Source organism: Pipistrellus hanaki (genome assembly GCF_964339955.1).
Source record: "Pipistrellus hanaki genome assembly, chromosome: 11".
NCBI lineage: Eukaryota > Metazoa > Chordata > Mammalia > Chiroptera > Vespertilionidae > Pipistrellus > Pipistrellus hanaki.
In genome coordinates, this window is record NC_140513.1 from 65,533,255 (window position 1) to 65,548,056 (window position 14,802).

General features: G+C 39.6%; 1 protein-coding gene across 1 annotated transcript in view; it reads right to left on the reverse strand.

Annotated features, from left to right (window-relative positions):
* The window catches only part of ERCC6L2 (ERCC excision repair 6 like 2), a gene marked incomplete at its 3' end in the record, with an annotated part of 107,751 nt that overhangs the window by 7,576 nt on the left and 85,373 nt on the right, over nucleotides 1-14,802 (reverse strand). Inside the window, exon 18 of the mRNA XM_084898938.1 lies at nucleotides 491-672. Within this exon, the coding sequence (XP_084755064.1) occupies nucleotides 491-672 (182 nt within the window). The remainder of the gene's footprint in view (nucleotides 1-490; nucleotides 673-14,802) is intronic.

The following is a 14,802-nucleotide window of genomic DNA, read 5'->3' on the forward strand; positions in this document are numbered from 1 at the left end:
CTCCTGATCCCATTTTCTCCATCGAGGAGGTCTGACCCTTCCCTTCTCATAACAAGTGTACCATTATATAATTACTTATTTATGGTATTTTTACTTTTGAAATTTATGCAATGCCAACCCCTATCCCACTGCACTATAAACTATTTTTTTTTTTTTTTTTACACTGTAAATTCAGTATCCAGCACAATGCCTGGCTACATATTAGGTGTTCAACAGATATTTAATAAGTGAATGAATATAATACACTTAAGTATTTCATTTACCTATATAAAGTGATTTTCTTTCTTTCTTTCTTTCTTTCTTTCTTTTTTTTTTTTTTTATTATCAATTCAGAGATTAGCTTTCTAAAAACATCTAAAACATCGGAATTTATTTTTTAAATTGTACAAATTCAGATTTTTTTCTAAAACATTCAGATGACAGGTATGGTTAACATGAAAATAATGTGTTTGTTTTACTAAGGAGCTGTATTTCCTGTGAGATGACATACCTGCGAACCCCTTTTGGTGTTTCTCCCAGTAGGAAGGTGGCCTGGTCTGTACGGTAGACTTTCTTCTGCTTCTGGCTCACAGGGTGTGCAATGTAAAGGGGACATGGAACGCCTCCTTCACTTGCTTGGTGAACTTCTTTAGCACGTGTCGATGTATCTGCCTTCGTTTTGTCTCTATATGTCTGAAGAAAGTGAAGGAAGCAAAATGAAGTCTCAAAAAATAGTAATTTTTTGTCAAATAAAGAGACTGTGTTATACTTTCAATAATCATATATATATTCTCCATCTGATATTATTATCAGAAGATGATATGATACACATGCTGATATCCACTATCCTAAATAAGAATGAAAATGAATGGTTATTTAAATAATGGCATAAAAATGGGATATTTAAAATTTTTAACTTGGTAATTTTTCTCAAAATTATTTTTTATGTATAGTGTAAGTAGTCAAATTGAAAAAAATCATAATCTCTATGTGATATAAATAAGAAAACATTTTCACAAATCCCACTTTACCTACTGGGTTACAAGACTATTTAGCAATTTAAAGATGCTAGCTACAGTTAATTGAAATTATAGATAGAATCATATTTAATTTCAGACTATGGGTTATTTGGTTAACATAACTGTTAAAAAGAATGGGCCATTTAAACTATATGGCTACAATTTCCCTGACAAGATGGTAGAGTAAATATATGGAAAGTCATCATCCCCTTCCCCTCCCCCCAAAAAATACTGGGTACAATTCGACAATAAAATTATATTTGAGTTTAAAACTAAGAAAGGAACATCTCTAGGTGTCCAAATCAAAGAAGTAGGATAGTAGTGTGAGGGGGAGCTGAAGCTCAGTAGCCACCAGTTTTAAGTTAAAGTTTGCAGGACTCCATGTGTGGAGGAGAGATAAAAAATGCTTTAATTCCCTGAAATTAAAAAACAAACCAGTCATCTAAAAAAAATGCAGCAGCAGTTGAAATAATATCCAATTTGCAAGTTAAAGCAAGAAAACCCCAAACTGGATACATAGGATAGAGGCAGGCTACCTTCTTATTCTAGACAGAATCACTGGTGAAAAAAGGAAATGCCAAGCCTGTGCCATTTGTGGAATCTGACTTTGTAGAACCTAGGTGATATGGAAAATCTAAGTTAAAAACTAACGAAGAAATGGCCCAGAACCACTGAAAATCCTAAGATCTCAATGAGGGGTAAATACAAAAACATACCATAGGAAATAATCTAGAGAATGCTCGTAATTCCAGTTTAGGATAATGTAAAACCCACCATCATGAAAGTGGCAGATGCAACAAATGTGAGGATATGTCTAAGAAACCATAAATAAAGTCATCTGAAAGATTTTAAATTATTAGCATGTCCACAAAGAAAAAGATAGAATCCATCAGCAAGAACTGTATATTATATTAGAGGCCTGGTGCACAAATTCATACCCTGGTGGAAATGAATCAGCCTGGTCTGTGGGGATTGGGCTGAAACCGGCTCTCTGACATCCACTGAGGGGTCCTGGATTGTGAGAGGAAGGTTCTCGGGTGATGGAATCCCAGAATTGGGCCCCCTCCTGTCTGGTTCTGGGTCCATCTCCTGAGAACCACAGCTGCCAAGTCACTGCAGCTCGGCAGCTCCTGCGTTGAGCATCTTGCTCCCTGATGGTCAGTGTATCCCATAGCTACTGATCAGATGGTTGAATAGTGAGATGGTCGCTTAGGCTTATACTAGTATATATAGTATATAGTATATAGTATATAGTATATAGTATATAGTATATAGTATATAATACAAAAAGGAAATATAGCTTTGAAATGAAAAATAAAGATAGAAACAAACTCAAAATATGGGCTAAACAACAGAGTAAACAGCCCTACCTACAATGATGGTTGATAAAATTGCAGAATAAAATTATTTAGAATGCAGTACAGAGATTAAATAAGAAGGAGAGAAAAAGAAGTTAAGAGACAGAGGACATACCAGAGAGAAGAGAGAAAATGGAAGAGATAATGGCAGATAATTAAAGGCATGAATCCTCAAACCAAAAGAGAATCCCTAGTAGAAAAAATAAATCTGTGCCTTATTATATCAAAGATAAAAGGAGAATCTTTAAAATACCAGAAAGACAAGATATCTACCAAAGAAATGACAAACTAAAGACAGACTTCTCACTAATACCACTACCACCATTATCATCACCACCACCACCACCAAATGATAGAGATAATACCATCAACATGTAGAAAGAAAAAAACTGTCAATCTAGAACTCTATATTCAGTTAAACTATCATTTAAGAAATTTTCGAGACTTATAAAAACTAGAAGAGTTTACTAGACAAAGATTGTTGATGACATATATTTTTCTTTTATGTGAGTTCAATGGAATTGAAGTGCCATATATCATGAATATGGGTAGGAAATGGCTTTTTATTTTATAAATATTTACTAAGTACCTGTTATGATCCTGTTACCATGCTCTGCAATTGAGAATAAAGGTATTGAAAAATACAAAGATACAAAATACCCTTCTATAAACATACACAAAATAAGCTTAAGGGACTTAAAATTGACAAGCTTATTTTGTAAAAATATGTTTTTATTAATTTTTAGAGAGAGGAAGGGAGAGGAAGAGATAGAAACATGGATTAGTGCCTCTTGTGTTTTACATCACAAAAACAAAACAAAACAAAACAAAAACCAAAACAAAACAAACCAAAAGCCTGCAACCCAGGAATGTGCCCTGACTGGGAATTGAACCGGAGACCTCTTGGTGCATGGGCTGATGCTCATCCACAGAACCACAATGGTGGGCAACAAGCCTAGTTTTTTTTTTTTTTTTGTTTGTTTGTTTTTCTGTTTTTTTTTTTAACGATGGCACACATAGATTTTTATTTTAAAAAGAAATGATCTCTTTAGCTTATATTGAGGTTCATTTTTACTGAAATAAACTGAATATAAGTCAAAACATCCTACATAATAAAAGCCTAATATTCTAAGTGCCCAGCCGTTCAACTATTGACCAGTCACTATGACACTCACTGACCATCAGGGGGGCAGACACTCTGACTGGTAGGTTAGCTTGCTGCTGGGATCCAGCCAATCAGGATTAGGCGACATGGGCCGGACATGCCCTGGAGTGTCCTACGGTCCCTCCCTGTTCCCAATCATGCACCGGTGGGGTCCCTCGGCTTTTCCTGCACTCTCTCACAATCTAGGATCCCTCGGGGGATGCCGGAGAGCCGGCTTCGGCCCAATCCCCACAGGCCAGGTTGAGGGACCCCACCAGTGCATGAATCCGTGCACTGGGCCTCTAGTAAGACAAAACTATCTGTCCGTTAATAGCAAACCATTTCTAATAGACTTGTTACAAAATCTACTGTGATTCATATGAGCAAACACCATGTTGCAATTACTTTTTCTAAATATAATTTATTAAATCTTAAACAATTATTGATAAGGAGAGAAAAATGCTGATCTTTAAAGATAAGTTTGAAAGAGATCTGAAGCATTTATTTTACATCACAAGAAAACAAGATGAATGTTAAAAGTTCCTCATAAAAAGATGCATTATCTTAGACCATCTCTAAGAAAAAGCTATCCATTATTATAAGGAGAGATGGGAATATTTGCAAGAGGATAAAGGGAGTAAACTGAGAGAATGAACTGTGCCAACCAAGAACACTCCCTCCTCATATACTGCAGTTTCTGAAGCCATGGAGAAATCGTGCCAGGAAATGGCAATTTTTAGTTATTTACATGATTATGAGGGGTCTTTTTCACTCTGGAAGCATTACAAAGCTCATATTTTATATAGATACATTTTTCATAAATTAATTTTATAAACTCCAAGAAAATTCAGCCTTTCTAACCATATCTATCAGACATGTGGATCTTCCTGTTTTGGCTACTTATTACACATTAGAGGCCCGACGCATGAAATTCGTGCAAGGGGCTAGGCCCTTGCAACCCTGCTGCCTGGACCGACCCTCAGCCCCTTGCAGCCTTGGCCGGACCTCAGAGCCCTGGCTTCATCCCTGATGGTCAGTGCATCCCATAGCTACTGAAGGTTGTCCGGACGGAGGTTCTGCTGTCCCGTCTAATTAGCATAACAGATCTTTATTATATAGGATTTTAAAACCTCATTATTTTACACAATATTGAAAAGGAAAAAGCATTCATCTCTCACATGAGCTCAATGGTTCAGATTTCCATTTTAGTAGGTACTTTAACACTTTACTGAAAGGAGGCTGTGAGACAAAATTTTGTTCATTTAATAAACATTTAGTGCTCTTGATATAAAAGTTGGTTTCATTACTTTTTAGTAAAATAGTATCCTTTACAATAGTATCTATTACAACACAGATGCAATCCGTTATAATAGATTTCTTTACAATTCTTTAAAACTAACATAAGGAAAATAGTAACACAGTGCAATTACAATTGTAGTGACAGTTACAATTTATTATAAAGCAAAGCACAAGGCCTGTGGCCAACAGAAAAAGATTCTGGTTTTGTGAACTGGACTCAAACTCATTCATTACTACGTTTGTCAAAGCTGCAACACTATGATATGGAGGCAACACAATAAAGTAGCAACAGTAATGAGGACTCAAGTAATGAAAAATTCAGTAAAATGAGCTGGATTAGAAATTTAGATGAGTTTGCTTGCTCAAGAAAGCAAAATAAATCTACTCCTCTTTGCCTCATGGTTTAAAATGGCCAAAACCTGGAACACTATTCTATATTGATAGGAAATTTTGTGATCATAACATGAAGCAGAAATCCAAATATTTGCAAAATCCCCTAATTGTTCTTTTTCTTAAAAAGTTACTTCAAAAATACCCATCAAGATTTGCCTTGAGAAAGCGCCTCTATATTCTGTGATTCTGATGAGAATTTACTTCTTAAGATTTACAGTTTTAATAATAAGACATTATGAATATAAGAACTTTGTGCAGTACTTATATAAGTATTTCTGCTAATAAGTATTTTAGAAAGCTTGACACTAGGCTATAATTTATAACTTAGTTATTGCTATGTTCATGATTATTTCCATAAGTTATTGGATATTGCTAGGTATTTCTACTATAGTATTTGTATAAAATATCAAATTCAACTTATGGAATCTTTATTAAAAAGAAAAGAGTAAGTGTAAGAAATGCAGTAATCATTTCTAGGTAATATAAACATACAGTTAAAAATCCATTTGTTGACGAGATTTATTAATGGAAATGGGGGTTACTTAAGAAGCTTATTTATTGGAGAATACTGAAGTAATAATTCTAATTTCTGAGTAACATATATTCCTCCTTTGGACACACACATACACACATCCTATATAATAAAAGGCCAGTGACCATGACAACATAATGACCAGAATAACCTATCAACTGGTCACTATGAGGTGCATTGATCACCTCTCGGTCCCATCCCCTCCCCCACCTCCACCCCCAAGCTCCTATGCTGGATGGCCCACGGGGAACCCAGGGGAACCAGGCTGGGTGGCAGCGGGGCTGGACTGGGGACTGGCGAGCGGGCACAAGGCAGACCTCCTGGTCCCTCCCCGCAGCTGGCAGGCTGGCAGGCTCCCATCCATCCTCAGTGTCTTCCAAAGGGACATGGGGCCTCCACTGCGCAGCCTCCTGGGATTCGGACTCCCTGCTGTGAGAGGCTCGATTTCAACATGGACTTTAGCACCTGCAGTAACCCTCAGCCTTCCCTGCTGGGAGGTGGTGGAGGGGGGCGCCTGCAGTAACCCTCAGTCTTCCCCGCTGGGAGGCGGATGGAGAGCATCAGCTTTAAAGTACAAACATCCTCCTGGGGGGAAAGACCCCACCTCCCACTCCACAGCCGCTTCCCTGTCTGCAAGCTGAGCCTCCTCCTCCCTGCGGATGGCGGGCCAGGGCCTGAGCTGAGCGGCTCTGCGACGGGGGAGGGCCAGCCAGGCGCTGGGCCAGAGCAGGGATGGAGGGCGGGGCAGGAGCCAGGGGGCAGCCCTGGTTCCCTGCACCTCCTCCCACAGGCACAGCCCTTCCCGGTGGAGCTTCCCATGTCATCCTTAGGGTTTTGGCTGGTGACACCAGCTGTGAAAGGATTCATGATAGAAGAGACAGGTGCAGAGGGAGGGCGTTAATTTTCCTTCTTTAAAGGGGGCACAAGGCACCTGAGGCAGAGTGGGCTGTACTTTTGATCATCGGGAGAACTGGGTGGGAGGGGTAGGGGGTGGGGCTGGATGGGGACTGGCGGGCAGGCAGGAGAGGCCCTGATCGCAGGCTAGGCCTAGGGACCCTACCTGTGCAGGATTTCATACACTGGGCCTCCAGTAATACATAAAGCGGTCAGTTGTGAATTCCCAAAGGAGAAACCCCACCCCCTTCAGACACTGTCAAATAGGCCTAAAAGGTAAAGGGAAGACTATGACTGATTATTTAAGTCCTAATTTGACCTATCTATCTAAAAACTTAAACACACAATATGTTATCTTTATGAAAGTAATTATTTGCTATTAAAATAAATTCAGAATATAAAAATTGTTTAAATTAAAACATTAAATATGTATTATTTCTATAATTGGTAATTGTTCCAATATATTTTGGCTGAAATAGTCTCCTCACCTACCCACAATTAAATGTTTAACTTGGACATGGCTCACTTCAAAGACTTCATAAATACCTGCTTTGATTTAATTTTGATAAAGTTATAACATTATCACTGATTTTTCTGATGTATCTATAAAATGTGTTTGAAAACATAAAAATTACTATTTAAAACTGTATAATATATATTCTGTGAAATAAAAACTATGATTATTTTAAATTATAAAAGACATATTAAGATTATAATAAATGAGAGGGCACTTTTATAGGAAAAAAATTCCTTCTATAGTAGTCAAAGTATATCAACACTAGACCTAATCAACTGTGTACAATTCTGTATAACTTATTTTTCTTTTTTTTAAATTCATTTTTAAATTACAGTTTACATGCAATAATGTATTAGTTTCAGGTAGATAGCCTAGTGGTTAGATAACCATTACTTTATAAAGTCTATTTTAAGTACTCACCTGGTACCATTCATAGTTACTGCAATATTATTGACTATGTTCCCTATGCTGTCATTACATTCCATGACTACTTTGTAATTGCTTAATCCCTTCACCTTTTTCACCCTGTTTCCCAGCCCCCTCCCCTTTGCCAACCATCAGCATGTCCTCTGTATCTATGAGTCTATGTATAACTTATTTCTTACTATCAAGTTTTATGATTATATTAGGTCTATCAGGAAAGTTCCTTATCTTAAGATCAACAGTATGAAACATTCAAATGATCTTTGATAATATATTTTCTTTTCCATTGGCCCACTGTCTATATTTGAAGGCGTCAGATCTAAACCTTACATTTTCGACTGAACTCTTCATTTTTGAAAGGCACACTTAAAAAAAGATAAGTTATATATAAATTTTCAATATAAAAGAGAAAAAATAATCTCTTAAAAACTTTGCAGAGAGCAATCTTTGATGTCAGTGTTCTTCGAAAATGTAAAAGTAAATCTTCTTCCCTACCTCACAGCCGCATGACTACATTAGCATTTTTCTTCTTACTCTTCTGTATATGAAATCTATCTTTATATACTAGGAAACTACACTGGGATAGTGCAGAGAATGTTTAAGGAAAGAAAAACTCTTTCTATTAATAGTCTATGAAGTAAAACATAATTTTGGAGTAAAAGACTGGAGAACACCTACATAGGAATAGCAAGGAAATGAGAAAGTTGATAGGGATCAATCTTTCCCATACCCAACCCCGCCATAAAAAAACAGGGCAAGAAATATTGCAGTCAAGGAGAGTAAGTTTCCAAAGCAATCATGAACAGTCTCTAGTTCCATTTGGCAGGCGAAATATGATCGTAATCTCTGCCATCTTTCTCAACCTCCTCGAGGCTAATTCCTGGAGACCCATCAATGGCCGGTGCAGACAATGCTGATTTCTTCTCTGCTCATCTATCTCCCACGGAGGCAGGGGGCGGGGGGCAGTGCACAATAAAGCAGAGCAGCCCGATAGGATGGGCCAGCTGTCCACAGTCGGCTATCAGAAATTACTGAATGTGTTAGTAAGCAAATTTTGGAATGAGTCTGTCTGCTGAGCTGGTTTCTCTAGAAAAGACTTTACAGACAGAACACGCAGAACAAAGAGTGTGTATATTTAATAGTCATAGGTACTGTTTTTTCCTTAACCACGGGATCAGGCTTGGTCAATTACTGAGAAAACTGGAAGCAGGAAGGATGTTTTCGAAGGCAGGATGAGAAGGTCCTCTGGCTCTGACCCCTGAGAAGCCTGAGTGGAAGGAGCAGTTGAAGTGTGGATGCTGAGTCCCAGAGGACCTGCCTGTCACAGGACAGCTCTTTGCTCTGCACCTTGCTCCTGAGAGTGGCCCAGAGTCTCAGAAGCCACGCTGCGGTCACTGCCGCCGTGGGCATACCATGTGGCACAGGCCCTCACACTGACCTGGTCACACCAACTCTGCCATAAAGCCTAAGAAAGGCAAGCACCCTTTCATTTGTTCCCCCTTCATTAAGCCTTAATTAGTGAAGTCTGCAAGGCAGCAATGCTTTTGTTTACACATCTGTTCAAACAAAAAATTTAAAAAGCAGCCTCTTTTCGGGTAAGGGCCAACACTATAAACACATAAAAGTGAAACTTGCTTGTCCTTGCGAAGCAGGGAATCAGGGGTACTATAAAAACATATAGCACCTGCAAATAAATTTATTCAAGTGGCATCCGAGAGTCTAAGACGACAAAAACTTTTAAGGCTCTTTGCACAAGTGTGAAAAAGCCCTTCCTCAAAATAATCACTCAAGGTTTCTGGCTGGAGGTGGGAAGTGTCTCCTAGGACTCAGAAAACCGAAGGCATCTGAGAGCTGCCCCTGGCTGTCTTCTCTCCTGGAGAAAAGCCAGCTGGTTCGAAGACCTGCCACAAATATATACTAAAGTCAGGTTTTCTGTACATGTTAAAGATCACATTCAAATCTGAAAAAAACAGCAGATTCCTATCAAAAACCTTTTTTTGGGGAAATAGACCTATTAAAGTTTATAACTACAGCTAAATCTATTCCTATATAGAGGGGTGGGCAGATGCCGGTTTTGAACAATAATCTCTAATAATAAAAGAGTAATATGCTAATTAGACCAGACAGCTGAATGACCTTCCAGATGTCATTCCGAATTCCGGATGAAGCCACAGTGGTGGGGGTTGAGGCAGAGGTTCTCTAGTGACTAAAGAACATTTCAAGCAACATGCCAGAAATGACTCTGAGATATTGCAAACAGTTGTGAGTTAGGATACAGATAATGATAATGATAATTACTAATAATCAATAATAAAGTACAAACACCTGAATGATTCTCTATAACCTCATCATTTCACTCTTCTTATTCTGATATGCTTTCTTGGGTCCACAGGAGAGAAAGGTCCATTGGATGCATTGGAACATGACTCTCCTCATACAGTTCTGAAACTTTTTGGTCTGTGGGGATGTAAGAAAACACCAAAACTTTCCTCCCACCTTCTAAGTTCTTTTAGCTGGACTAATAAATGAACAGAGACAGGTAAACAGAAGAATGTGACTAAAATTTACTTTATGGATATACATTTGGGGGTGCCATAAGATATGAGACTCAGAGACTCCCTGGGCAGTTACGGTTTGTTTACGTGCCACTGTGACAAAGGAGAAGCTGGGCCAGGGTCTGGGATTTCAACAGGGGAAGTGGGCACTTCACAGGCAGAGGGGAAAGAGCAAGCACGTGGCAAAGAATTCTTGCTGGGCCACCCAGGAAGAACGGGCTGAGAGGCTTTTGCTTGGATCCTTACAGCCTTCCACACTAGATTCAAACCGGCCCAGTGAATGTGCTGAGAAGACTGTTCCTGAAGAGGTTTTTCTATCTGAATGCCCTGTAGGCAAGAAGGGGGAGGGTCAACGGTTCTTTCTGAGTCTTTAGTTTCTTAATAACCAGCTTAAAATCAACAACCTAAAAGGCACATTTTGGGGTGGAAAAACTCTGGTCCCTTCAGGTTTTAGAACACCTTATAGTATAAAAATTATTGAATTCTTTTGGTTATGTGGGTTATAGCTATTGAAAACCTATAATATTTATTAATTCATTAAAAATAACAGGTCAAGCCCTGGCCGGTGTGGTTCAGTTGGTTGAGTGGCATCTCATGCACCGATAGGTTGCTGGTTCAATATCCAGTCAGGGCACATGCCTGGGCTGTGGGCTCAGTCCCTGGTAGGGGCATGCAGCAGGCAGCCAATCCATGTTTTGCTCTTACATTGATGCTTTCTCTCTCTCTCTCTCTCTCTCTCTCTCTCTCTCTCTCTCTCTCTCTCTCCTTCCTTCCTTCCTTCCTTCCTTCCTTCCTTCCTTCCTTCCTTCCTTCCTTCCTTCCTTCCTTCCCTCTCCCTTCCTTTCTCTCTAAAATCAGATTTAGGAAGAGTAAATTACATGTTAACTCGATTTTAAAGAGAGAGGAAGGGAGAGAGGAAAAAAAAAACATCGATGTAAGAAACATCAATCAGTTGCTGCCCCTATACACCCCAACTAGGACTCAAACCTCAACCTAACATGTGCCCTGAATAGGAACTGAACCCACAACCTTTGGTAGGGACAATGCTCCAACTAACTGAGCCACCCAGCCAGGGGCTAAATAACTTTAATAACAACAAAAAATTTCATATTATCCAAAGCAAACAAAAAATGAGAGAAAAGAGTGGCTATGTTTTACTTTTTGCAAGCCTCTTTACTATCTGACTAAATAAAAGACAGCTGGATTATCATATCTACTTCTGCATTCAATCTGAGGTTACAATGTCGTTTTGGTTGGCGTATATGAAAAAAAACTGTCTCATATAGATGTGTAGAAGCAATCAGAATATTTTAATAGCCTTATCAGGCAAATCTTTTCTGATACTCTATCAAAACTCAAGGTTAACGTCATGTAAAATGTGAAAACTATAAAAAGGGCTCACATGTTAAGCTGACAAGCTCAGGGTGGCCTGCATGGCAGCCCTACAAACTCAGAGACACGGATGGTCGGAAGTTAAAGCTTCCTCACTAAAGTGAGTGAGTCATGGCGCATAGCCATGTCACAGGGTGGAATTTCTTTCCTAACGCACACATATCCCCTACCCTTAACTGAGCCTGTCTGTGGTCTTTTTTTTCTTTTTCATCTACAATAACATACTTTTGGCATATTCAAGCAATTTCCCCTTTTCTGGACCCCTAGAAGCACAACCATTGCACAGAACCGAGACCATAAGTCCCCATTGTTACTGTTATCATCTTAATTGTTGACTATTAACTATCTAGCCTATACCCACCAATGCAAAAGAAGAATGTCTATCACTTTACTTTTTTATATGATCCCAGAGATTTCCCGACTTTGCTCCCTCCCACCTCCCTATCTATCACCAATGGACTTCCTTATGCCTCCTCCTTTAATTGTAGTGTATACAATAAGGTGCATAACTGCTATTCTCTGGAGCATTTTCCCAATCAGGTGAGATTTTGCTTTGTGGCAATTGTCATGAGTTTGTCTCATATAAATTTAAAAAAAAATATTCTTATAGGTTTAGATATTTCTTACATTGACATCAGTACATATTTTATATTGTTAAAATTAAAATTCATTGGTATATCTTAACAGAATCCCCCCCACATAATTTTGTAACATTCACTGATCATTTGAAAAATATTGATAAACTGAGTTATGCAGATTTTCAAAATATTGACATTCAATTATGCAACATTGTAAAATCATATGAACTGTTAACAATACCAGTTGCCTCACAAGACTCTGTGGAGAGGGTGTTATGGTCATGGTGGCAAACTAAGTTTTTCAATGTTTTAATTTTCACTTGAAAGCATGAATTTTATCACTGGCAACGAGTACTGTGTGTTGTTTTCCTTGAAGCCACCTACTCCACAAGTTCATTTTAAAGAACATATATCTATCAAGAACACAAATAAATAACCATAATTTTGTGGAAGGCAGTTAGACAGATGTGAGCAGAGCAAGGACAATGGGCCAGGTACAGAAGGTCACCAGGCCGAAACCGGTTTGGCTCAGTGGATAGAGCGTCAGCCTGTGGACTGAAAGGTCCCAGGCTCGATTCCGGTCAAGGGCATGTACTTTGGTTGCGGGCACATCCCCAGTGGGGGGTGTGCAAGAGGCAGCTGATCAATGTTTCTCTCTCATCAATGTTTCTAACTCTCTAACCCTCTCTCTTCCTCTCTGTAAAAAAAAAAAAAAAAAAAAAAAAAAAAATCAATAAATAAAATATATTTTAAAAAAAAGGGGGAAAAAAGAAGGTCACCAGGGTGAAAAGGCCTGGGTACCTAGCAACAGGCAATGCTGGGAACACAAGGACCTCACTTCAAGGGTGACCTTTCCCCCCACAGCGTATTGCTGGCCATGTGGTGCAGACCCCCTGACCTTTCAGATTGCTGGCCATGCAGTTCGGACCCTCCTCTCACCTTTCCTCACCTGGTGTCTTGCTAGTCATGAAGATATTAGAGGGGGAATGAATAAAGGGCTGGCGAATAGCCCTTAAGCATTAAGCCCCCATGACAATGAGGCTCTGAGCTGACCTCAGGACTAGCTGCCTGGCCTAATGACCTCCTGCCCTGGTGCTGGCCGACCAGTGGAGGCCATGACCCTGAAAGGACACGCCTGGAAAGCTGATGTATATGCTACTGAGATCCTCCCCCAGGACCTTCCCTAAGCCCCTGGCCCCTTAAAAGCCCTCAGGCCTGAGGGCCCAGGGCACTCTCCCTGGGAGCACACCAGTGCCTTTCGCCTTCTTGTAGTGAAAATGGCTGCGGGGATCTGTCTGGGTCGACTAACGTGTGGGAATGACCAACTATAAACATTTTCTGAAATCCTATTCTGTGATGCCTACTGCCAAGTGGTGGTGTTTATAGACGTGTACTCCATGGCCTGGTCCTTCAGCAGCCTAAAGAGAGAGCAAGCACAAGGGGAAAGGAACAGAATGGAGTGCAACCATGTCTACAGTGATGACTGGTACAAGAGAGTTGGAATAGAGTGAGCTCTGAAGACTGAGGCTTCATGGAGGAAGTGGAACTTGACTTGGATTCACCTGGGCTGAAGGAGCAGAGAGATGATCCGGCTGGAGTGCAAACTGAGTAAATGTACGGAAGACACAAACGCCAGGCAAACCTGAGAGCACTTCTCACTCAGATAAGAGGCGCTGCTTCCCCTGCTCATAAATATATTCAGTGGTAGACCTGAACAATGTCAAGTCATCTCAAGAGAATTTCCAGGAAAACCATTAAAGTTATTCCTGGAAAAGATAGTTTAAACCACTTAAAAATTCTCAGAATATAGTTATGAGGTCCATTTTATCCTAAAAGCAACTGAAAACCTGTAAGTGTGTTTTAAAAGTATCAGTTATATGCAAGACACTATTTTAGATCTCTAGGGTCATCAAAAATGAATTAAAGCGATATCTTGCTCTTTCGAAGTTCAGCGTTTATTAGAAAAGGAGAGAAAATGTGTTCTTAAAGGACTATAATAAAACCTTGGAAATCATACTTCAGAATAACAGGCCACTTAAAGTACTCCATGTGAACAGACAAAGGGTAAGAGTAAAGACAGCTCCCTCCCCGCTCCGGGCAGGCTCTGTGGAAGAGAAGCCGCGCTGAGGGAGGCCCTGGCAGGCAGAGGAGGGCTGAGATTTGGGAGGCGAGGAGAGAAGGCTATTCCTGTGGAGAACATGCTCGGGTAAAGGGGAAAAGGAAAACCATTATGCTTTGCCCAAGTATCTTTGGCGGAGTAGATATTGCCAGCGATCCTGCTATATCTCTTGAGTTCAGATAGAGCTTTTTAAAAATGTACCTTTATTGTTGAGAGTATCACAGATGTTCCCACAGATAGCTGTAATTACCTAAAATACTTTTTCAAAGGTATATCTGTGTCCATTGGTTCTGCTTATATGCAGGCATGCAAGTCCTTTAGTTGATCTCTTACCCACCCCTGTCACTCTCCCCTGCCTTCCCTCTCGGGTTTGACGGTCTATACACCTGATTTTTTGTTTGTGTTTAATTGTTAAATTGTTAATTTCACAAGCAAGTTATCTTGAAAAACTAGACTGATTTGTCATAATGGAAAAGTAAAATGGAGTAAAAAAACAAAACAAAAGTAAAACCTCCCAAACAGAATAGTAACCAAAGTGAAAAGTAAGTAAGGATGGCTGCTCTGGAGGTTTAAGGGACCTGCCACTGCTGAGCCCAGTGG